Source organism: Plectropomus leopardus, chromosome 6 (genome assembly GCF_026936395.1).
Source record: "Plectropomus leopardus strain MGB_pleo_1.0 chromosome 6, ASM2693639v1, whole genome shotgun sequence".
Classification (NCBI taxonomy): domain Eukaryota; kingdom Metazoa; phylum Chordata; class Actinopteri; order Perciformes; family Serranidae; genus Plectropomus; species Plectropomus leopardus.
The window spans coordinates 8,898,681-8,924,540 of record NC_142181.1 but is presented as its reverse complement, the minus strand read 5'-3'; the positions used below and the strand labels follow the sequence as shown (position 1 = coordinate 8,924,540).

The 25,860-nt window shown below is 40.4% G+C and overlaps 1 protein-coding gene across 1 annotated transcript in view; it reads left to right on the top strand.

The window, feature by feature from the left end:
* Window positions 1–25,860, top strand: part of igsf11 (immunoglobulin superfamily member 11) — a 111,268-nt gene that overhangs the window by 67,948 nt on the left and 17,460 nt on the right. The window contains exon 3 of the mRNA XM_042486841.2: window positions 22,690–22,853. Coding sequence (XP_042342775.1) covers window positions 22,690–22,853 — 164 coding nt within the window. The remainder of the gene's footprint in view (window positions 1–22,689; window positions 22,854–25,860) is intronic.

Below are 25,860 nucleotides of genomic sequence, written 5' to 3'. Positions count from 1 at the left end.
AATCAGACACACAAACTCACTCCGGCGGATGACTGCACGTTTCTACAGATGATTAGATTACGTAAGAGAACACCGCAGAGCCCTAATAGTTGGTAAACCCAGATTACGCAGGATTATCATCCCTTTTGCTCCGCCTCTGTTCTCCCTCTTTGTGCATGTGTGTGTTTGCGTGTCGGTATGCGGGGAGAGTGGATGACGGGGGATGAAACAAGAGGAGGAGGGTGTGGGGGGGAAGGGGCGATGTCTGTGGGGTAGAGGGGGGGTTGAATGATGCTGCAAACACCAGAGCCAGATGGGACAGAACCCCTAAGCAGCTTAGAGTCACAGTAATCACGCAGGCTAAGTTGCCATCAATGGTGTATGTGTGTGCGTGTGTGTTTGTGTGTGTGTGTGTGTGTGTGTGTGTGTGTGTGTTGCATGCATGTAGATGTGTACATATATCTCTCATGCATTAAACCTGGGCTGCGCAGACGCTTGCTCGTGCACAGACATGGACATCAGAGAATGTGAGAAAGAGAGTGAAGAAGAGATGGAGCAAACATTCTCATGCGATCAAGATATTAGACGAGACAGGGAGAGAGAGTGAGAGAGCAAGGCTGCGAGTGGAGGGAGTGTGTTAGTGGTGTTGTGGGAAGCAATAATGGAGACACACAGGTCAAAAAGGTGGTGTTATTTTGCCCTCTTGCCAATGAGATATCACAGAAACAATAGAGTGGAAAATGACACTGTGCATGTCACGCTGCATGGATATTGGCCTCAGGGGATCAGGAATCAATGTACTTCTGTCAATAGCAATCTGCTTTGAATTTGTGTATAAAATTGAACACCTGAGGGGGCGGGTTGGTGTACTATCCACAGATTTTCATGCATGCAGGAGAAGTCTGAACATGGTAATACAGTAATACATGCATATGTATGATGCATAAACACATAAAGAGCACTCATGTCTTTTCAAAGCATTTCTGTTGTATTTTTCCAAACATAGTGAAAGAGCAGACGACTTTAAAACTACAAAACTACAAAAAAAAAGCAAAAAGAAAGAAAAAGAGCAAACTGTAAAACCCAGGAGAGAAGCTTGCATGGATGTATTTACCAACATGAATATTCAATAATGGGGCTGCAGCACTTCACAAAGGGAAGTAATCACTGATTTATTTATTAGTGTTTTTGACATGCTATGCAATTATGCCATTGCAGACAGGCTGTTGGGCTGCTCAGTGCCCAAAGCTGTGTGTATGTTGAGTTTAAAGCTCTAATAATATTGATTTAAATGGATCAATAGTGATGATTATTCTGGTGCAGACATGACAAAAACGATCTATAAATGATGTGAAAATGATATGCTGCGGAAATGACTTGCAGTGTGTCATTTTTAGCTCAAAAGCTTTCCAAAAGGATCAATCATTGTTCATTTGTGAGCTTCTTTGTTCCAATTATTTCATCTGGATGCTAAAATCAGACTCATTCTATAACTTTCACATCACCTTACTTTTCTTTTCTGCGTCCCCCTCTTCTATCTCTTCCTCTCTCCTCTCCCAAGAGAAGAGGGAGATGACAGCAAGCCCCACTCTCCGCTCATTGAACATTCAGCTTTGCTTTTGATGGAATTAATTTGAATGTAAATTATGCTGTGATGGGAGAGCTTTCATTGGCCCCAGTGAAAAATTTCACACAGTGATATACCACCCGTGCTACCCCCAAACGTTTGAGCTGTCCACAGAGAGGAAGAGAGAAACAACAAAGCACTACAACATTATGGAGCTATTACTTTCTCTGACGCCATTAACAGCTGTGGAACATAATGAAATTAAGTGTCGGTCAGTGGATTAAGTCAGTGATTTAATCAATAAATGTCTTAATTCTTAATTTGTAATTTTGACTCTATGCCACTGGAGCAATTTGTGTCTTTATGGCTCTTAAGGGAGGAGGTAAGATCAAACGATGTGTATTTTTTGCTTCTAAAATGGCAATTGACACACAATTAAAGGCAAGGAGTAAGATGGAAAGGACAAAGAGAATAAAAGGAGGCAAAAATAAGACTGGAATTACAAAACTTACTGTGAAGTAATGCATCATTGCTGAAGAAGTTTCTTTTTACAGATAAAACAAGAGAAATAAGCATCTGGTCAAAATGTAGGCAAACAAGTGCTCAATGCAGGCCTCTGAATAAATGATGTTACAGGTGGAGATACTTGCCCACATTGTGGAAGTGTGTCCTCAATTACAAATTGCAGTGGCAAATCTTCTGCACACCTGTCTACAATAAAGGAAGATTATACAAAATCTGCAACAAAGATAGTATGTAAAACATTCACAGGAGAATAGGTGTAAGTGCAGATAAAGTCCAGGTTACATAGCGTGCACCTCACAAGGGTGAACCATAAGAATAGCCCCTATTTTAGTTCAGTTTAATTTTTTGTCTCCCCTGCATAATGGAGTTCCTCTGTTTTTATTAATGTGGTGTAAGTGGGGAACTGTGTAGGCCTCATTTATGAAAGAAGTCAAATAACCATAAAAAAAACTCAACAACTTTTGTCTCACCTGCATATCCTCTCCTTTCCACTCCTCTCCTCTCCTCTCCTCTCTGGTTCTTCTTTTACTTTTGTACTTCACTCATCTTTATGTCATATCATTGTGCCATCCTCAGGATTGTATTGCGCCTGTGCTTCACTTGTCACCCACTCATATGTCTGTGGGTGTGTTTCCATCAAACTCTTTTTATGCAAGTGTTAAATTTGCACATATAAAAAGTCCTGAGTGGAAATGAAATTTGAAAATGTATAAATATTGCATGTTTTCTATGCTTGGGGGAGTTGAAAGGGTTGGTGCATCGATAAGAGTTAAATGCAACTAATGGAATAACAATGGATAACAGATTCAGCACAAATGTTGACATACTGTCATGACATACTGTCGTTGCATAAGCCACTGCAAGCTCCCTTCGTCATCTCTGGAGGCTTTTAAGACATTAATGCACACATGGCTTTAACCAGAGCTCTTCCACGAGAACAGAAGGGTAATATTAGTTGTTTAAAACTCCCTATTTCCATTGTCCAGTGTGCTCTTTGTTATTATACAACCATTGCTCTCCTTCATTTGAAGTTTGACTGGTGCTCTTTGCCTGCAGTTGTATAATGTTACCTGACTGCAGGTAGCGCCATCTACTGCTTATCTTAATTTACCAACTTCCAATATTTTTTTAACAGTAGTGTATGGAAAAGCACATAGATAAGCATTTTGCACTACATTTGGATGGAAACCTCAAGAAACCAAGGTCTTTCCTTTGGCTCTTTCTTCATTTGTCCTCAGAGATGTATGGTTCTTTTTAATTTACTTCTTGAGGTAAAAAACATGAAAATGCACTGACTGTCCATGAATATATATATATATATATATATATATATATATATATATATATATATATATATATATATATATATATATATATATATACAATAATTTCAATTTAAAGATATATGGCTTTCCAAGGAGAAAGTAACAATGCTAAGATCATAGACACTGTTGTTCAAGTAAAAGTAAATATTAAGACAGAAGTGTGATAAATAAAAGGTAGAGAGAAAAAGAGACCGTATGCCACAGTAATTAAATCCATGCATCTATCCACTCCTTAGTCTATGTTAGACCAATTTAATATCCTATAGGTCCACAATTTATGTTTGCCAACATCTGCACTTTACCTTTCTCCCACTAATCACTGTATTTTATTGGGCAGCTCCAGTCTCCTTCATGTACAGAGGTCTAACGTAGCCACATTTACCATTCCATGTCTTTTACACCACCATTGATTTCCAGTATCCTCCCAATGTGAGCATTCAGCCCGCTCACCCCTCGCATCATACATCACCCGACATTAAGGCTTCACCTTTAACATCTCTCCCTTTATATCATCATATCCCTCACAGACACCTCTGCCTTTACGGCTTCCTTATTCCCTCTGATTTCGAACTGATGCCTCTCTGAATTGCCACTTATCTTCCCTTGTGAGGGAGACAGTTATGTTTTTGAAGATATTTCTTAGTATGAAGGAGGTTTTGAAAGATTTATCAGCCTTTCCAATGATACGAGCATCCGCTTTTCTTGAATTCTCCTTTTTCACATATCGGGCCTGGGCGTCAATGTGTGAATCAGTCAAGATGTCACTTTGATGCTTTGTAAATCGCGCTCCTCTCTTTTGACTCTCCTTAGATGGAGGTATAAGTCTTTCATAATATCTTTTGGAAATTGTATGCGTTCACTGTTCTCTCTGGGGCTCTTTGAGACAGGAATAGACTGATGAAGTGTGTGACTGCCTCCACTGTAATTATGTGATGAATGCTTTCATTCTGTGTGTAGCCCCGAGCAGTGAATAGCTCAACTGATTATTGAGGGGTGTGTTCTTTGTGAGTGTATGTATGTGTGCACATAGAGTCAAACAAAGAATCTCAGAGAACAAGGACAGTGTGCATGTTATTATTTTATGTGACTCTGAACATGCTCCCAAATCTGATGTAGCGATGAATGAATAGCAGGTTCCCTTATAGATAAACTGTTAGTAACCTGGTGCGTCTTGTGAAAGTCTTATTAGCCAAAAGGCATGCCATTTAGCACCACACCCTCCTGTATCATTGTCAACCACACATTCAGAAATATTGAGCCAGCTGCCAGTTTGCTGTTTCTGTGACAACCCCATTTCTTTCTGCTTTGAGTGAAACGTTAAGACTAACACATCAAGCCTTCAACATTTTAAACCCCCTTAGATGGATGTTAAGCTCCATTAATAATACCACGGTCTTGCTGTCCAGCTCATATGGATTTTCCTTCATAGACGAGATATAGTGAGAGTGACAGAGCTAGAGATTCTGAGCTGCAGAGAGCACAAGATGGATCATAGAAGGATAATGTACAATAGCTGGTATATCTAGACCCTGCACAGAGCTACATTAGCTTAATGTGAGCCCTCAAGAGTTGGACTTAAGCAAACATAGTTGTGTTTGGATAAGATGGCAGGTGGGAAGTACCAAGAATTCTGGGTTGTAGTGTTTTTGTTGTAGATCCAGCTCTGGGAGCCAGGAGATCCCTTTATCTCTTAATTGTGTCACAGTTATATACAGTGGTGACAAGTAGTGAAGTACAATTTCTCATGTACATTCCTTAGAAGAATAGTTTACTAAAAAACAATATAAATTGTAAAGCACTCACCTCTTTGCTCTCCGTGGTTCAAAAAGTTTTCTATTGATTAGCATTAGGGAGAGTGAGAGAATGCCCAAAAAATGAAAGCACGTCAATGCAGACAAACTTTGATGTATGTGTCCAAATGAAAGGTTATAAAACATCTGAAAAGTCCTGTGCAGCGTTATCCAAGTGTTTATATCTAATTAAGTGCAAATGTGATAAACTTGTACTTTTCTCAAGTATTATTATTTTCATTTTACACAACAGTTTATGCTACTTTACAGTATAAGTTGGTTAGCAATCTGATCTTCTCTCTAGGTGTTGGTCATGAGGCCACTATGGTGGACTAGTGTGTGCTTTGTGTCTTTTTTCTATTCTTGTGCATTTACTCCCCTCCATTTATCTTACAACTGTAGGTGCTAATTGTTATTGTGTTTTTAATTTTGATTTTTAACACACAAACATATGATTATTTGATAGAATATGCAAGTGTGATAGCTTATAGAGGCCTCGCTGTTAGGAGACGCTTATCATTTTAGTCAAGCTTGTGTTTTGGTGCAATTTACCAAACAAATGTTCAGATGACATTTAATAAAGGGTCTTTGGGGTTGCTGGAGGTTTGGAGTTAGTTGCCCACTTTGCTCAATTGGTAATCTATGTAAACAGTTTCTAAAGATACGCCCACATTCCCACCTACGGGCAATTTAGATTCCGCATGTCCGAGGACTTTGGGGGAAAGCCAGAGAACCTGGTAACCACTTTACCTCTGTGTCATCCTGTTTATTTTTTATATCAAGAAGACTGTAAGGCTGTAACACACACTTTGTGCCAGTAAATTATTATATTTATTTTTAAAAGTTAAAGCACATTTTGCTGATGAAACTTCTGAACTTTAAGATGTTGACAGGGTTTTTATTTGTAATGGGGTATGTTATACTGTTGTATTGGTACTTCCACATTGGCTCTTATACAGTTTGTATATAAGACTCACATGACCACAGCTACACATGAACATGGACACACACAGTCTGCCTCTGAGGCCCCACAACCAGCTCACTGCCTGTCAGTCAGGCCCTGAGGACTCTCAGTGGACTCTTGCACACACAAAGACATGCAGAAAAGATCAATGGGCTCGCATTTATCGAGCAACATATCACCGACACCCCCCCTACACACATATATACCAACACCCCGCTATCCCCACCACCAAGTCTGAGCAGGCCCTTGTCAGCTGACGCAGTGAACGTATTGATTTCCTCATATTAACTCAGCCTTCATGAAAAGCCCCAGGCGGCAGAGGAGGAGCGAGAAGAGGAGGGAGTAAAGAAGAGAATTGTGGGAAGAATAGGAGGGAACTGTAAGAGATAAGCGATGAGAAGAAGGAGGAGGAGGAAAAGGAGGGCAGGGAGGAGAAGTGTAAATCTGGTGTGTCTGATACTGTACATCGTGCTCAAAAGAACCACATGTCAGATTTAAGGGAGGCCGGAACTTCAGTATATACCCTGGCCTTTGAAATATTGGAAAAGAATTACTTGCTGTATATGATATAATTTGATTTGCATGATTCACATATGCTTCAAAGGAAATGGAGGATGACAATTTCTAGAGGTAAATATGCTTACAGTATGGTACCTACCTTAATGATTTATATTTAGCACCTATGGATTTTTGCCATCTTTACCACTTATTTTTCTGCTATATCTCTCTGCTGCTCTATGTTCCATGGTCCCTTGGCATGAGTCTTAAATGTGGCCATATTTTTAGTACGGCAGCACTGCTGAGATGTTTCTCATATATTTGGATATTATTTCTTCCTGGAATCCATTATAACCACCACTAATCCACTATACCGAAATCCCATTTGTCCACAAAGAATCCCAACTTCAAATTCATCACTATGAAAAGAGGACGTGTTCCTATCTTAACAATCTTCTAGTTTACATTGTGTCCCTGGCATTTCGGGGTCTTTATTTGAAGTACATGAGTATGTTTACATGCACAAAATGGTCTGTTTTTTGGCCTTATTCTGAAGAAGACAATATTCCCATTAAGCTGTTTACATGACTGTTGAAAATGAATATTCCACTAACAAATCCGTTTACATGCAGCCATACATACTCCAAATAACACACCTTAACATCTAATTTTTCACATGAAAGTATGGAATAGTAGAACAGCTGTAGCCTCTTGTCCTGTTGCTTCTTTGCATCAAAATATAATTATTGTCACAGTTTTGTACCAGTTGCGGACTTGTTAGACTCCCTCTTTTCTTCCTGCAATCTATTTGTTCATATCCAAAAACCTGTTGATTCACATCTTTCATAAAGTTGAAAACAGGTCTGTTTCTCCTTCCGACCAGAAATGTGGGATTTTCTTTTGCATGCATCTCTATCCCACAGCCCTGCAAACAGTTTGCGAGTTGGTTTGTGTGCAACATATCCATGATAACACAGAGAGCTGACCGTAAACATATGAGAGGCTGTGTGTCGCAAACTGTGGTGGAAACTCCACTTAAATGTATGTTCTAATTGGCTTTACATGTTCAAATAATGCTCCTAAAACCCAAATAATGCAAGCGTTTGACTAGTCTTAATTGTAAAATGCAAAATTCTGAAATGGGCCTGATTCGTAATGTTTAAACAGAATATGCTGTCAAAATGACCTATATACAATTCAGAATATTGTCATATTCAGAATAATAGGGGAACATTGATGTGCATGTTACCATAGCATATGTTTTTGAGTGATTTGTTGTTGTTGTTGTTTGAATTCATGATTTGTCCAATGACTTCTGGAAGGGTTTCATTAAGTGTTGTGTACCCACTGGGGTTAGGTTAAACCAGGTTAAAAGGTGATAATCACCACACTTACCATCCTAGAATAATGCTGTAACACCTTTTCTACAATGTAGGCAGTTATGTAATTCCTGTTTGACCTGGGCCTGCTTATGTGGATGGAGGAATGTAGTCACGTTAGGGTGTTTAAAACATTAGTGTGTTTGGAGGTGGAGTGGATCTGTCCGCTGAGCCTAATGGGCAGCACGTGTGGCTCCTCACTCATCAGCTGTTACTCTCTTCTGCCTTCCTTCCCTTGACTGTCTCTCACACGCCTTTTTTTCTCTGTCATGCACGCACACTCATTTTCACTCATTTTCACTCATTTTCTCTTTTCATTGCAAATTCTCTCTTTGTGGAGGAGGAATAGGAGGCGTGTTTGCCAGCCATATGGCAGTGCCAGGGGCGTCCGGAGCAGATGTGCTCAGCATTGGGGCTCTGCTCCATCAAGCACACACACACACACATACGCAGAGGCTTACATAGCGCCTGTAACCGAGGAAGAGGTCACTGACTGACAACAGCATTATCTAACTCCCAAAGTGCAGCCACACTGCTGCAGGAGTGACAAAACCTACAGTGAGCAACCTCTGACTACTCAATGGGACTTAAAATTAAAGTTAATGAGTGCCTCCCTTTGAATGTTATTCAGAAATATATACACTGTGTGTATTAGTAATACACAATTTAAGGAAAATTCAACCAAATGAGAGAAAAAAATATAAGTTTTTGCACAATGTGAAACACAGTGCTGCAATAAACATTCCTTTTGTTGTTTGTGGGCCAGCAGAATATCAGTTTACTGATGGGCCTTTTTTATTGGTCACCGTGATGTGTTTTGGTCGCACTGCGTCAAAACCTGCCGCACTGATTGGCTTTTCCATTGTCAATTTTAATATACGTAGCCACACCTAGCCATACCAAAGATGGATCTTCTCCGGAGTAGAGACAAAAGTTCGCCTCAGTTAATCTGTCAGTTTCCTTTAATTGGTTAGTTGTTTGTTCTAAAAAAATTACAGAGAACTGTTTAAAAAAAAGTTAGTGAGTGCCCAAGATGACGTCCTCCAATGTCTTTTTTTGTCCACAGCCCACATATATTCAGTTTACTGTCATAGAGGAGTAAATAAACCAGAAAATATTCACATTCAAGAAGCTGGAATTGAAAAATGTCTCCTTAAAAAATATTCAAATCTATTAATTGATTAACAAATTAGTTTGCAATGCATTTTTTCCGTTTACTGCCATTGCAGCTTTAGTCCTTTTTATGTGTAAGTGCACCAGATGCAGGTTAGCGGCTTGTGTAGTTGTCTGACTGATCAGAGTGTTAGAAAACTCTCCTTCAGTGATCAGTGTGGTGTTTTTGACTTCCTGGTTCGTTCACTGTCCGGGAAAGAGCAGTTGCCTTAAGAGCTCCGACTCAGCGTATTTGTGTTGACTTTTTTCTAGAGCTGTTATTTTTTGCTGAATAGTACAAGAACGATTGAGGTGTGTGCGCGCGCGTGTGTGTGTGTGTGTGTGTGTGTGTGTGTGTGTGTGTGTGTTGTGCATGTGTGTCTTACAGTACACTAAGTTTCCTCTGAATGAAATGGGATGTAAATTTGACCAGTGTGCAGAATGAGAATGTAGGCTGCTTCCCAGTGTTTGCTGAGCCAGCGTTTGACCTACATCAAACATCCAAAAGCAGAATTAGTTAGAAAGCATCAACCATGCTGGGCAACACCTAGGCACAAGTACACATCAAAGGGTTCAAGCTAAAAAGGGCAAAACTCCCCACACAGAAACACTTTTTGAGGTTTCTCCAAATTACTGTTTCAGATGTAGTTCTTTTTTTATTATTAACATCTCATTAGTAAGAGAGATCAGAGCTGATTGAGGCAGAAATCAAAGGAAAAAATGACAGTGATCATGCCAGCAATGACTGACTGATGAACATTTCCATTAGGGACTATAAGCTCTGACACAACATCATATCCACAGATGATCATTTGTTTTTCCTGTAACAAAGGGTATGAAACAATGCTACATGTAAAATCATTTGGTGATGCAATAAATTTAATCAAAGGAGGCTGAGCTTTTTTGTAAGATTTTTTTTGCTTATTTTCTTTTTTCTTACTTTCTTATTATTTGAAATATATGCTTTGCAGGTCATAAAAATAATGTAATATGGCCTGAGCTATCACATTCTACTTCAGAGACTTCATTTTAAAAGTATATTTGTCACTGCAAAATTATATCCTTGCACAAGTGGACTATTCATCAAGAGTCTCGTTTACACAAAAGTGTAAATTGGAAATGTCCATTTTGAAATAATCCATGTCAGCCCACCCCCTCTACTGTTCCTGACTCTGCTGATCTGTTCATGGCGTCACTAAATGAGACAGCGAAGAAAACTTAAAGATTTTTAAATCAGATTAAAATGAGTTTTTGAAGGAAATCAATATTTGTTATTATTTCTCCTCTAAATAACAACATGGATCACTTGGCTGGTCATATGTCTTGGTGCAGTCAGCTGAGAGCAGCTGTCCTCAGGGAGATCACAAACCCTTTTTGACACTGGAGCAACAAAGTTCAGGGCAAGTGTGTGTGTGTGTGTGTGTGTGTGTGTGTGCGTGCGAGCGAGTGAAAGAGAAAGAGAGAGAGAGAGAGATAGCAAGAGAGAGAGAGACAACTGGCTAGGAGCAGTCAATGGATGCTCAGCCGTTTCAAATATAGCATAAGTTTGAGTGTGTATGTATATAAGACTACATTTTATGTTTTAGGTTGTTGTTTTTACTAATTATAAGGAATGAGAAACCAGAAAGAAAGGAGAAAGAAAGAAACAGATTATAACAGACACCATGTTGACATCAACAGAAGAAAAATTAACGAAAAGCATTTCCCTATTAGAGATATTAAAGTAGGAAGTTGCTGTAACTCCTGTAGGGAAATGGCCTTGGCCTGATCCTTCTATTCCTTACAGTCCTCTGACTGACTCCATTTCCATCTGATTATCTGACATACTGCTGTCAGAAACTCGGCCTCCACAAGCTCTGGCTTTAAAGATGCATTAATACCTGGTTTCTGCTGACAGATAGCATGCTTACAGGCTAAAATGCAACATTGGTACAACAGAATTTCTCCAATTCTCGTAATCTAATCCTTCTAAAGGGAAAAAAAATAAGTTAATTATAGCATTTTTCACAGCTGCTGGCTGTCACTCAAACACAAAAAAATGGAAATGATGGATCCAGGTAAAAAACAGAATAAAATAAAGTTAACCTTCAGTAGAATAACAGCAAGATCGCATGCTGAGGATTGGCAGTTAAAGAGGTGTATTTGTGCATGCTTACTTTTTACAACTACTTTTTCCACTTTCTCCATTTTCATATGTGTGTGTTTTAGGGCTGTACCCAACTCAGAATTATACCATTTGATTTGGATTTGGCAATTTAATGAAAATATTTGATTGACTGTTTTGTTTCCCATTCAAAGTTTCAAGTTTAAATGGGCGCTGCGGGACATTCAGTGCAACAATGGTATTCACATAAACAAGCTAACGACACTAATGACAGATTGTACATGTGCAACGCTTTTTGCCGACACTAGATATTAACAAGAGCAAGATACTGTATCGTATTAACTTGCTGTGAGCTGTAAATTCACCATGTCTTCACTTCACGGTGTGGTCTCTCAGCAGTATGTCTGCAGCCACAAAGAGCAGTGTGAAAGTCAAGAGCACTCACTCCGCAGGAAAGTCTGGGAACCAAAACGTCCCCAGGAGTAGACTGCACAGAAAAACAATGACTGCTCAACTTGAAGCAGTCAGCAGATCGCGTTGCCTGATTAATGCAGGTACTGTTTAATACTTTTGGCACAACAGTAAAGGCATAGCTTGATTACTCTTAGTTTTTTGTTTTTCTGACTTTATAGTTAGTAAGTAATACAAATTCATCATATCTCAAGCAGTACGACGTACGTTTCCTAAATTGAACTATTTATCTGAAATCAGATGTGGTACAGCACATTGCCCTAGCTATAGCCTTAGCTGCACCTTCCAACACCACTCTCTGCTTTCCTCCGATAAGACACATCAGTGGCACTGAGTTTAGAGAGGGTTCATCCTGAAGGTGAGCCACAGAGGGACTCAAACGGGCGATAAATCATTGCTGGCCCTTATTGCTGGAGAACTGTACTGACCAAATCACCCACAGAAGCACTGCTGTTCCCAGGAGGCCTGGCCAGTGTTGGCGGGCTTAAAATCACTGTCTTCATTTGCAGAGTCTTCAGTGAAGGGTAGGAAGACAGAGTGGCAGATGCACAGAGGGGGAGATCAAACTAGGCAGAAAGAGTGGGAAAAGAGACAAAAAAAAGAAGGTTAAGACAATTAAGAAAAAGAGCAATCTGTACCTACAAGCCAATTACCAACTAAGGTGTAGCAGACAAGGTTACCTTAGGCTAAATGCATGCTCCAGGAATAGTCCACTAGTATTATCTGCTGGCTGGCATTGTGAGGCTCTGGCTGGCTGACTGAGAAGCTTAGACTGTATTTGTGTTCACCTGTGGCGTGCAGACAGTGGAGAGAGTGCTTGTAGACTGGCCTTATCTGCTGACATTTAGAGGGAACCAGCGCTATCTTTAAACAACACAATAGTTTAAGTGGTTTCACTGAAACACCGGCAGAAAACTCTAAAGTGATATTTTTTGAATGATTTTGTGGGAAATTTCCCTTTACAAACAACTCTTTATGGTGGTTTCTTTGATTAACTTTTGGGGAAAATTTTTGATGATTGCTTTCATGCCAGCTTAATTTTGGGAATGCTGCAGTTTTTACACATTTTGTCTCGCTAACTCTTACCTCTATACTAGCTGTACCTATACTAGACATAGAGACACACTTTGGTGCTTCATCCAGACATATTTGGCAGAACCAGGCTGTTGTCACCCACTTAAAAGGGACTTGAGGATGGCAGCTGCCAAATAGCGAAACAGAACCCCTTGCCAATCATGTCATATTACTGGCAGATCAGTGTGCTTGCCAGGATGTTAGATTTACATGCAGACACAGTGACAGGTTTGCCAAACATGCAAGTCTGAAAGGGAATGGAATTACTCCACCCAGAGGTGGCTGGTGGCTGACAGGAAAAGAGTCTGTTTCTTAGGGGAAATCCAGGTTTGGTTCCTCGGCTGTCATATGAAACAACAAACTAAACAACACGTGCTGGAAGTTCGCAAAACAACATGTTGTTTTTGTTGTTGTTCTTTTCCCCTTAGTGCTGTATTAGCAGGCATGGCTGCTATGTTTTTGATTAGAGCTGTATATTTGCGATTAGTGTACTCCACTGAAGTTGGTACTTGATGTTTTTTGGACATTGACAGTGTTTGAGTGTGTTAGTGTGTGTGTGTGTGTGTGTGTGTGTGTGTGTGTGTGTGTGTGTGTGTGTGTGTGTGTGTGTGTGTGTGTGTGTGTGTAGCTGTGTCCAGGGCTGCATGTGCAGAGCCATCTGTTTGCTGCTTTAGCAGTAGTCTTCCAATGCCCAGGCTTATCTGTGCACGAGGGCAGTGGCCTACTTTAACCTTCTGCTCGCTCAGTGAACACAGCCGCGCACACTAGTTTAGTTGATCACCCGTTGTTCACGATAACTTTGTGACATTTAATTCACATAAGTAATCAGACTGTAGACTGTAGTTTTTAAAAAAGGAAATATTCCTTATATTCTAAATGATAATTAACACTTCACGTGAGTAGTGATTCCTTATACTTCTAACAATGTTACCATATAGTATATAGAATTTTAGGACCTTAACGAGCCAGTTGCTTTGCAATGTTTCTTATGCAACCTAGATCACATTAAAACGAAAAAGAAAATAGTGTGCAATTTTGAGTCCAGGGTGGTAGACAGATCTTGTGCAAATGTCAGAGAAGCACACATAAACCTAGTCAGCTGCAACATCTCAAACAGGTAATCTCACGAGAACTAAGTGGGTACGTTTTACTCATGTGATATATGCTTGTTTGTACACAAAATGAGACCAGGCTAAAGTGCAAAGCATTTATGTCATTTACCTAAGGCACGGTAAGCATGAAGGGTTAGGGAATGGGGTTAGGGTAAGGGGTTTACTTCAATACTACAGATGTAATATCTTTGCAATGCATTCCAGAATAATGTGGTTTAGCTAAAATGAGAGTGAACTCATTCAGATGTGACAGACTCTCTATTCATGAGTGTGAGACTGTGACAGCGAGGCTGTTTGCAAATACTGTGACCAACACTACATGCTAAAGCCTGTATGTGCAGCCTTGTGTTTATAGTAGTAACACATTAGGAGCGCAGTAAGCCTGGCTAGGCAGACTAAGTACAGGAGAGTATTAAGCTATGTGGGCTAGTCAGTGGGCCCTGTCAGGGAGTTGGCTTTCGTGGCTAATAGGTCAACCAGGAGGGGCAGGGCAGGGGATGAGGGGGAGGATGAGCAAGAGATTTTTAAGGCTGTTTCATTGGGTGAGGGTTTGCCGGACGGAGTGAAGAGGGAAAAATGGAGGTGAGGCGAGGAAAGCAAATGAAGGAAAGGAGGGATTAAATGGGCAAAGTCATGTGAGCAAAACCTCTGACAGACGTTAAGCTGACATCATCTGCGTCCCCTTTGACCTGTTAAAATCCCTCATCCAGTGACTGTGAATTTTCACAAATGAGTGTACAATCGAGTTTTCCCAACTGGGATGCTTAACCTGAAAAAGTACCAGTTGTTCAAATACATTATTTATGTACCACCTTTCTGGATACACACCATCATTTTGCCTTTATTGTAGTCAGTAGCTCTGATCAAGCAGTTGTAATAAAATATGCACAACCTTTGAACTAGGACACTGCATGCAGGCAGAGGTTTTTTTTTCAGCTTTAGTTCATGCAGTTCTGTTGCAAGCACAGTTCGTGTGTTTTGTACACAGCAGAACCAACATCTGCTTCCTTTTGAAATATAAATGAGGACCTTTTATTATGTGGTCCCTATGGACTATGGTTATAAACAGGTCTGTCCGAAAGGTTTAGTTTGTTTATTCAGATGTTTAACATCCCCTTACAGCCTTATCTAAACCTAAAGTTAATAACAGGGCTTTCCTACTATCAGATGTAGCTTGAGTGATCATTCAAAAGAGAGATTATATGGTATATGTATAGCATCAAAAGCCTGGCAGGCAGATGGAAAGCATCGCTTGCATCAGAAGCTCAAAGGAAAAGACTGACATTTTGGGAAATTAGCTTACTCTCATCGTCCTAAGAATTACTTTAGACTGATACCATTCACATGCATTTATTATGGCTGCTGTTTGCCAGTTTAGCATAAAAAAAACGACCCATAGCTAATGAAGTCCACCCAACAACAGCTCTCCAACTCACCAACTAACATATTGTATGTTTGTTTAATCTGTATGAAACCTGTGTATAAACAAGAAGTTGTGGTGTTGGTCGCGTGTAATCACTTTCCATGGAGACTCCACCGTGAAACAGTAAAAGACATTAACCAATGTAAATCAGAATGGTAAATGGACTTATTTGTAAAGCACCTTTCTAGTCTTTCGTCCACTCAAAGGGCTTTTACACTATGTCATATTGACCCATTGTGCGCGTTCGCTGTTGTTGGCCAAGGCTGCCATACAAGGCACCACCTGCTCATCATTCACATGCACTCAAAGCCATCGAGGGAAATTTGGAGTTCAGTAGGGACCCAGGCCCAGGATCAAACTGCCAATCTTCTGATAAGTAGACAACCTTGTTCTACCTCCTGATCTGCAGCCGCCCACAAAAGGCCATTTTACACTTCGATTCTTGTATGCAATAAACAAACAAACAAGCAAGATATAATGTATCGGTGGATCCAGACTAGCTGCTTTCCCCCCCATTCCATGTTCTTCTAAGTTAACTAACAGTCTTCTGGCTGGCTTCACTCTTGGCAAAAACGTGAAAAAACACATTTTCTATCCCATTAACTTTACTTTTTTTTATTTCAAAGCTAGATTTAAGGAAGATTATTAGTTATGTAAACTAACTAAAGTGTTTTTATAGCAGTATACATTCATTTAAATACCCTTTAAGTAGAAAAAATTAGTTGGTTTGTGACTTTATTTTCACCTGGGCAGTGCTTTGAGCATGGTGCTTAATGAGTCCCACCGAGCAGCTGGGTACACAACTATACCACCTGAGTTTCACACGGATGTCTTTGCTTGCTCGTTGGTTCACCCTGGTGCCTCGCAGGCAAGCGGTAACATCACAGGGTCCGCCATACATGAACACAGCTCATCATGAAGCCCCTGGGTCTATTGCAAGAGAATAGGACACAGAGCTTTGTTTGTGTGTGGGCACAGGTGTCTGTACACATAGTTCATGTGTGCATGTGTGCATGCTTGTGTTTCATTTCATGCTTTTGCTGTTTGCTTGTTTTTTGTTATTGTAGTAAATTCATTTCTAGTGTGGAGGTTAAAGTACTAAGGCACTTGCAAATTGCGTTTGAGTCCAAAGAGAGATTCAAAAGGGATGCAGATTAAACATGAAATGTGATCAGAGCTGCCAACTGTCACGCCTGAAGCAGGAGATACATGATTTTATGCTCGATCTCTCGTCACTGCCTTCTCCTCTCACTTCTTAAGAGCTCTCATGCAAAGAGAAAACGCAGCTGACAAAAGGTGGCTATCACGCATGAAGTCGGCCGCCTGTGACGTTAATGCTGCTGTCTGGTTTAAAAATCTGAATACTATTGGTGTGTCATGGAAAATTAGATTTAAACCTGAAAACAAAGATGTTGAAATTGGGTGCACATTTGGTGTCAAAGTTCACTTTCTCTAGTCAAACTTTTAGCACTATTATCAATCATCGTACTTAAACAGGTGTATGCCTGTGTAGGTGTGTCTCTGTGTGTCTTTGTTTGTCCCAGCCCACCCACTGAAGCTGTGCCAGAGGCTCATCACGTCACAGCATGAGGGGCATCTGTTTGAAACTGAAATAAAAGTAAAGCGTATGAATAAAAGAGCCACATGAATAAAAACACAGGATGCAAATGACTTGCCAAGCAAGGATTGTCTATGAGAGTGAGTGAGTGAGTGAGTGAGTAAGTGAGTGAGTGAGTGAGAGTGGAAGTGTTGTTTTCACCCTGCATTTGTTCTCCATCCCATCATAGCTGCACCTTAGCTTGACTGAGTGAATAAGCACACACACACCCATGTACCACATAGACTCACACACATTTCCATGCTCTCTGAGGTGTATGGTTTTCTCATGCATTAATCAACAGCAGTTTTGACACTTGGCTCTCAAATGAGGAGAGAGAGCTGTTTAACAGAGCCAGTTGGTTCTCTTCTTCACTCCACAAGCACTGCAAGCGCTGCTTGAGGTGACTTTATCAATTAGGCCTCTCTGGAAACAGCAGCACCCTCCTCTTGCCTTACCTCCTTCTATCCTCCTCCCCTTTCTCTTATTCATTCCTCCTCTCTGTACCTGCCTGTCTGACTTCAGTCCCTCCCTTCTCATTGTGCATCCTTCTCTTGTGCTTTTCTCCTCCTCCTTGTCCATTACTGCCCAAACTTGCTCACAAGTCCAACCACTTTGTTCCTCTCTTAGCTCCACCTCTTCTCCACCTTTTCCCATATTACTTCCTCCCGCCTGATTTTCAATACTTTGTCATTTTTGCTACACAAAAAAATATGGATAATATGCTAAAATGCCGAAACTGATATCAAAAACTAAGTAATGGTTAAAACGGTATACAGAAATAAATAAATTAATTAATTAATTAATAAACAAATAAATACATAAATCTTATGTGTAAAATAATTGATTTTATTACAGTTTACATAGCCCATCTATTTGTGGTGTGAACTTTTTTTTCTCTGATTATTAAATATATAACAAGTAATATTTTCCTTTTTTTTTTTTAACATTTTACTATCGGCAAAAAACATGCAAAATGAAAAATACAACAGGAGGTGATAAGTTGCTGTTAATAAGAGTGAAAAAAATATTTTTGGTTTATGATTTGTTCATCTTGACAGTGTTCCCAAAAACTCCAGGAAGCTCATGTAGCCTATGTGAAAGCTTGCAGCTCATAGATGAACTGAAAACCTGCCAAATTTCTAAATTTTGCAGACTGAGTCAACAGTGAAATGGTATTTTTGGCAATCTATATTTAAAGAGATGCTGTATAAGTCAGCATGTGTTTGTTGATTTTAAATATATTTCATTCAAATGAGCTTGCAAGTGACCAAAGCTCTAAATGTATTATACCAACATCATAGGGGTGCAAAGTCCGTCTGCTATGTCGCCTCACATTGTATGTGTCTCACATGCACATGAGTGCACCGCAAAAACTACAAGCGATGGCTAAGCAGCAAGAACATTGTGCTCCTGCGTGAAAGAAAATATCCCTAGTGGATGGCGGTGATCTATAATCGTCATTCAAAAAGGGAAACTGGAAGCCCGTCATGATGCTAACTCTAACAACACAATCCAATGTTGAAAGAACAAAGCATATTTACATCCGTAAACAACAATTCAAACCATCACAAACTGTTTTGACTAAAGTTGCGAAAGAAAAATAATCTTACCTTCTATAACCAGTCAGTTTGTTTTGGCCTTACTCACTCCACTTGGTGTACTTTTTCACTTTTGTTTCTCTTCTCGTGCGCTGAACTGCCCATCAGAGTGATTTCATTAACCGACGGGCTCTGCCTTCTACAACCCTGACACAACATGATGAATTGCTAGGAAAAAGCAGACAAGGGCCAACGTTGTGGGACACGAAGTGACAAGGGAAAGGGACGCTTACCGACAACCCAACATTGACTGACATTGGACTGACTGTTGGCTTGATGTGTCAGGGACTTTAATTAAATGAAAATTACATCATGCAAGCAGGATTTTTTTTTTCTCAAAACCTGATATAACTGATTCCAATAACCAACAGCACCCCATAAGTTTTTGATTGCGGCCTAATAAAATGATAATACAGTGTCTGTTGCATGTATACATAACTGTGGACAGTGGATGGTCAGCATCAGGGAGAACTAGCGTGGTTAGTTTTTGCTGTTTGCTGTTAGGTAGCCTGGTCTGGGTCATGCTGAGCTGTGCCTCGGGGCAGCTAAGGGCTGGGAAAAAAAGGGCAACAGAAAATGACGAGTTTTGGATGGTAAACCCAATGAGATGGACAGCTATTTTACATTACATCTATGCACATCAGCCTGGAGACATGAAGACAACAGCAGATCTCTGTGCTGCACTCAGCCCTGGGCAAGAATAGCAAAGTAACATACAAGAAAAAAACACGTAAAAGCATAAAAAGCAGTTACTGTACCAAACACGGCCTGACTTTGAGAGCATTTCCCTAAAATTAGTGTAGTGTTTGCTTCTGACTAGTCCTCTTTGCAATAGTACAAAACACATCATACTGTGATTTTTTTTCTTTTTTCTTTTTAATCTTGGTGGCCATATTTGACAATGAGCCACTCACCATTCATCCCTTTACGTATCAAACCCTTTACAGTATTCATTCTGGAGGAACAGTTGTCTACAGGACATGCTCCAAGAGTAGCTCTACAGAGCCAACATAAAGCTTTGGCAGAAGTGTGTGCAATGATGAGGCAATGCCAAGCAACCGTGCCATTTAGCTGTTGAGCTGTCGAGTTGTTCCCGTCTCTTACATGTGTCCCTAAAGGGCTACTATACATGTCACCGGTGACATGCAGTGATGAGATAGTGTGCATGGCAGTGGGTGGGATGCCATGTGGTGGAAGGCACATGTGTGCATATGTTTGTGCGCTTGTTTTTGGGTTTTTTTTTGTGTGTGTGTGTGTGTGTGTGTGTGTGTGTGTGTGTGTGTGTGTGTGTGTTTGTGTTTGTGTGTCTGTGAGTGCATTTCTTCTTTGGTTGTGGGAGCTTACAGCCTCTCTGCACAGAGGTTCCCTAATCCAGTGTTTTGAAATGAGCCCTCCAGCTGTTGTGGGCATGAGAGACTGCTGCCTTGGAGGAGGCTTAGGGACGATAAGATGCTCCTTCTATCTTCATTCCTCTAGGACCTCCTCTCTCTCTCTCTCTTTCTCTTTCTTTCGTTCTTTGTTTCTCCTCTTCAATCTGTCTATGTCTATTTTCCCACTCCCTAAATTTAGACATTTAATATCTATGTGATCATGAGAAACACTTAAACTGGTCTCATGCTGCCGATACAAGCATGCATGCTGTTTGGGTCGTAACCTTTGTGTGACCCTTCTTTGCTGCTAATCTTCCAATATGAACATAGGTTTAAGATGCACATGAAGTGAACATTGTGCACACACAGGATAAAAGAACATCAGATTAGAGTAGTGACCTAATACTTTGGTTTTTATTATATTTCTAATGATGTCTTGAGATTATAGGAGTCATGAGGGGTAACGGGAGCTCATGAGCTGCATTATGACGTACATGTTGAAGAGACTGTTGCCCAATATACAGTGTTATTATTTGAACAATTGAGTTATATTGAGGAATACTACTGTAAAGGATACATATTGACACTCAAGTGGAATATAATGCCTTTTAGTGCTTGCATAATTTATGACAAGTCTTTTCATGAATATATCTCATATGAACCATAACTGAGTGGAGCAGTTCAAGCGCTGCCTATCTCCCCTGTGCCAGCAGTGAGCCTGCAGGGCGTGTGGTGTCTGCCAGCAGAAGGAAAGCGTAGGAAGTCTGCAGGTTTCGGACAGACAGAGAGGGAGCAACAGGCAGTCTGTCAGCGAGAATATTACAGTCAGTGATATTCAAAACCCAAATTCAGCAGAAATTACACTTCTAATAATTCTATAATACAAATAACTAGATGTATGGTTGGTTGATATATATTTTGTGCTTGGATTTGACATCTGGTTTGACTCCTACGTACTGTGCAAATGGCATGCTGATGGTTTCTGCTATTGGCTTATGGCAAGATCATCATCTTACATTATCACTAACAAGAACGATTCACAGGACATGATCAATTTTCTGTAATCATATCAGTGCCATCATCCTCCTCACCATGTTTAGATAAGATTACTTCCCATTGGGGTTTTTGGACATGGATACATGCTTGTGGGGGAGATCTAACTTAATTTAGGCTTTAATGTCTTTAGCTGTTCTAGAAATAGGATGCTGCATGTACATATTTCTCACTGTGGGTCTGTTATGGCTGACAGCTGAGTCCAGATGGGGGAAGCTGCTCCTCAGTACCTTCATTTGAGAGAATAGACCACAAGACAACAAGCTATCATGGTTGTTTACTGTGCTTGTGCAGGCAAGAAGCAGCAAACTGTATCTGAAATAACCATTACTATCCCCACTTGTCATGTTCATTTAGTATGTATTGATATAGACCGTGTTCCTGTGAAAGCAGCAAGAAGCGAGTTGTTTTAGGGAATGAATAACTCAAAAGACAGCCTATCGTGTCTCCCCATTTAACTATTACATATTTCATGTGATCCTTCACAGTGTGGTCTAGATGTTTGTTTAGAAGAGGAGCTTGGTTCAGAAATCATGTTTGTTTTTGCTGTAAAGATGAAAAGGCAGCAGAGAGAGGGCACACCGAGAGATTATAGATGACTCCCTTGTCTTTTAAAATTTTGTGCTTTTAGATGTACATGACAGAGATTTTGCTTACTATTATTTGTATTTATAGACCCGTCCCTCTGTCTGTGTCTGTCCCTCAGTCTCTATCTTTGACTCACTGGTGGCATGATTTTTAATATCACTGATATAAATGATCTTTAAAGGACTAGTGTGTAAGATTTAGGGCAGTTTAGTGGCATAGCGATGAGGATTTGCAGATCAGCTAAAACTTCTCCCTGCAAAAATTCCTTTAGTGTACATTGTTCAGGAGGTTTTTTTTACCAGGAGCTGAATTATCCACAGAGGTATCTTCCTCTCAAAAACAAACACGACAGATGATTATTACCTGTAAAACACTGAATATAGCGATTTTACATAACAAATCAGTGTTTTGTCAACACTGTTCTGCATGATGGAGATGGGCTGCTAGCCCAGCACCTGTTAATCTGTGATCATCATTTTTCTTTCAAAACTTGAGATCCAATCATTCAGGAGGTCTTAACAAGAAGCCGAATCGCCTGCAGAGGTTTCTTCCCCTTAAATACAAACAGACCTGGTGATTTGAAGTGATTTGGAAAAAAAAAAAAAGGCAGTTTCATCTTAGAAAATGTTTTTCTGACAGCTCGTTGCAAAGAGGCTGCTAATTACAGTTGCTGCTGCAGATATGTGTATGGCCCTATCTAGAGCATGTGTTTCGTATGCCCATTCTGGGCTACAATTGAAACATGGCGGTGCAACATGGTAATCTCTATGTAGATTTGAGCGGCTCATTTTAAGGCAATGAATACAGAGCAATACTTGTTATTAAATGGTTATACAAAGAAAACATTTATTGTATTATTTTCCATTTCTGCCTATATATCCCCCTTCATCCTACACACTGAACCTTTAGGTCAAATACCCTTAAGGAAGTCTAGCTAGCTTCTCTTACCAAGTCCAAAGATTTATAAGAGAGATTGAGCAAGATGTATTGGTTGGGAGTTTTAATTATACAATTAGATGTCTACAATCCCCGTTCTGTTTTTTATTTGTTTATGCCTTGATACAGTATGTGCTTATCCACTGGGTAGATACTGATCATTGCCTCCTTCCTCCTGCAGTGTGTGTGCGGGCGCTGGATGTGACAGTGTCCCAGAGCAGTATTCAGGTGGCCCGCGGCCAAGCAGCCGTCCTGCCCTGCTCTTTCACCACCAGCGCTGCCCTCAACAACCTTAACATCATCTGGATGGTGATTCCGCTGTCCAATGCCAACCAGCCAGAACAGGTACAGTGTACGTCACTGCATGCACCTGCTCAGTCAGACCATTCCTTCTTTTTTTTTTAGCAAAGAAGCATAGAGAATGAATGTGGGATTGAAAGAACAAAACACATTCTTGATATTTGAAACCAGTATGCTGATGCTAAACAGCCAGAGCTGCAGCCCACTGTTTACGTACTTACTGAGGTGTATACTGCCTTACTGAGATGCATCTAACTCATATTCTAATGCAATATTACTATATATGCATCATGTGGATGTCTGTGCGGCTTCCCAACACCAACTTTACAGTCAATGCAGGTACACAAGACTTGATTTGTGCTAAGGTGTGCTCAGATACAGCGCAAAGAGAAAGTGAAAACACTCAAAAACTGAGAAATTTGCACAATGCAGCCACAAAAAAATAATTTTTGGAGCTTAAGGGACATCCAGCACAGTCACATGGCAACAATGGCTCTCACTTACAGTGATAGTCATTAAAGAAAACTAAAGCTGCAGTATATTTTGCAAATATATGCCAATGTGCCATGGACATTTGTGCGAAAATCCAGTCTGCAGAAGTGCTACAATACAGTCTGTTTGCAGAAACACAAAGACACAAATTTCTCTTTCCGGTGCATCTGAACGCACCTTTGTAAATTATAGATATTAGACTATATTAGTGTAATTTAGATGCAGAAGTAAGTTTAGATTGTGGCCATAGTTTAGATAACTTTCCAAGTGTAGCCTGTAGGACAGCAATGCCATGTGGCATTTCTTTTCAAACAATCTATCAACTGTATGAGAAAGAGCATCCTGAAGCTAACTTTGTTGTTGTGAGTTTCTTTGGGAACACTGGCAGCAGTTTAATTCGCAGACAAAGACACAGCTTGATGTACACTTTGGTTTTGTCTCACCAGTGGTAATTTTGTCCCACTGGCTTCTCACCATTGTCCCTTCCTGGCTTGCTACTCTCGTTTTCTTTCTGCTTTTTTCTCACCTTCCCCCTCTCCTTTACTCTCTCTCTCTCTCACTCTCTCACTCTTCCTCCCCGCTTGCGGGACTTCTGTGATTCCATTTGAGTTGTTTAACATGCAGCTGCAGGCCGTACAAGCTCACCTGCCTCCCTTCACTTTGAACCCCGGCGCTGGTCGGCCGTCCAAATAATACAATCATCTTCTGCACTAATTACCTCACGCCCACGACAGGCTCTATATCGCAGCTGTTCTCACCACACACACACAAACACCGGCACACACACAAACTGGCATTAGACAGACTGCTGGTCCAAATGTAGTGCAGATCCACATGAATACATGCAGGGCTTGTATATATTTACTGGCTTCACACATACAGGCATTCAGAGTGCACAATAAAAGTGTGAAAACTATCATGCATGTTTCCATACACCCATAAATAAATGCACACATCACAGAGTGATGCTCCCATGTGCACACCTGTGGATAAGAGCTTATGAAACCAAAAACAACAGTCACATTAACACGTATAGGCACTTATTTGTGGATGAATGCATGTGACTTTTAGATGCCAGGCGAGTGATGATGAAAGCTGATAGATTTAGAAGGCTGCATAGCATTCACTGGGTTCTCACGCCATACCTTCACACTGCATTGTCTCATATACATGATGAGATCCATGTGAACCTGGGAACATTGGGTACAAGCACAGTGATGCACACATGTTTTTAAGCGTGCATTGCTACAAACAGAACATTAAATTTACATATGCATACAATGACACACACAATCCATGCAGTCATATAGAAGAAGACACAAATATTGTGTGAGCTACAGTTCTGCAATAAGGTTGCAGAACTGTAGCACGTGAATTCGGTGAGCTGTCTAAATAGTGATAGAAATAAAGTGCTGCATGGGGCGACAGTACAAGTACAAGGTCATTTCAGAGGAAGAGAATGTCATAAATGATTACAGTTGATGCTAAAAGCCATTAAGAATTACTGAACAGAACTCTGAACACTTCCACACCCTCATAACCTACGTTAGCACTTTAGCGAGTGCACCCGGACCACTCAGATCTCTCTCCGCTCAAATTTGAATACCATGTTCCAATTACAAGAGACGATGCAACTTATTTAGCACTGTTAGAGGGCAACAGCATGAGATCTACTGGTCCATCTAACTTTGCAAACTTGGCTGTTTGTTGCAGCCCAGAATAACCCTGTTGTATATTTGTTCGATGCTTTGACCGGCTATGTTGTTTAAGACGTCACCCTGTGTTTTACAGCCTCAAGCCTACGTGGTTGATTCCACATTATAGGCTATATAACTTAATGAGTCAAGTGTGAACTTCATATTATATGTTTACGAGTGGAGAAAGTGTGCCAGTCCGGTGCATCTGGAATCTCAAGTAATTAATACAAAAGACAGATGGTAATTAAAACAAAGACAAAACCAAATTATTCTATTAAAATGCTCTCATGTTTCTAAAGTGGCTGCAGTTAATATTTTCATAAAGTGGATCAATTTAAACGATGGATCCAATGATAATGAGGAGGGAGTTGCAGGACTCTGCAGTTTACCTCAGCTCTATTGAGTTTTAGAACATTGCTTTTTTCATGTTTTTTTTCAGCCCAAAACTTTGCTGTTCTATCTCACACAGGCTCGACCCTCTCCTGGACTCTATGGTTAATACTATGTTCCAATCATGTGCGAGATTCACCCACTCAAATTTGCGCAAAGGTAGCTGGCCAATCATGACATGCCTACCTGAATATGTGCAGACCCCACAATCATGCACCACATGCAGCTGTCCTTTTCTCTTCATAAAATGGTGATTTTGCCCACAGGTAAAAAGGAATTTGTGTTTGTCAGTTGTGTTGTACCTGATGTCCCTTTAAGCATAATACATCTACATGTTCCCATGATCCTGAAAACTCAGGAAAAGTGGTGTGCAGGGTGTCTATTGCTCGTTTTTCAACTCCTGCAAGGTTAGGCCATTGCTCCACCTGTTCGGTTGCATACTGTCTGGGTTGAATAGGACCCCCTACCTCTTA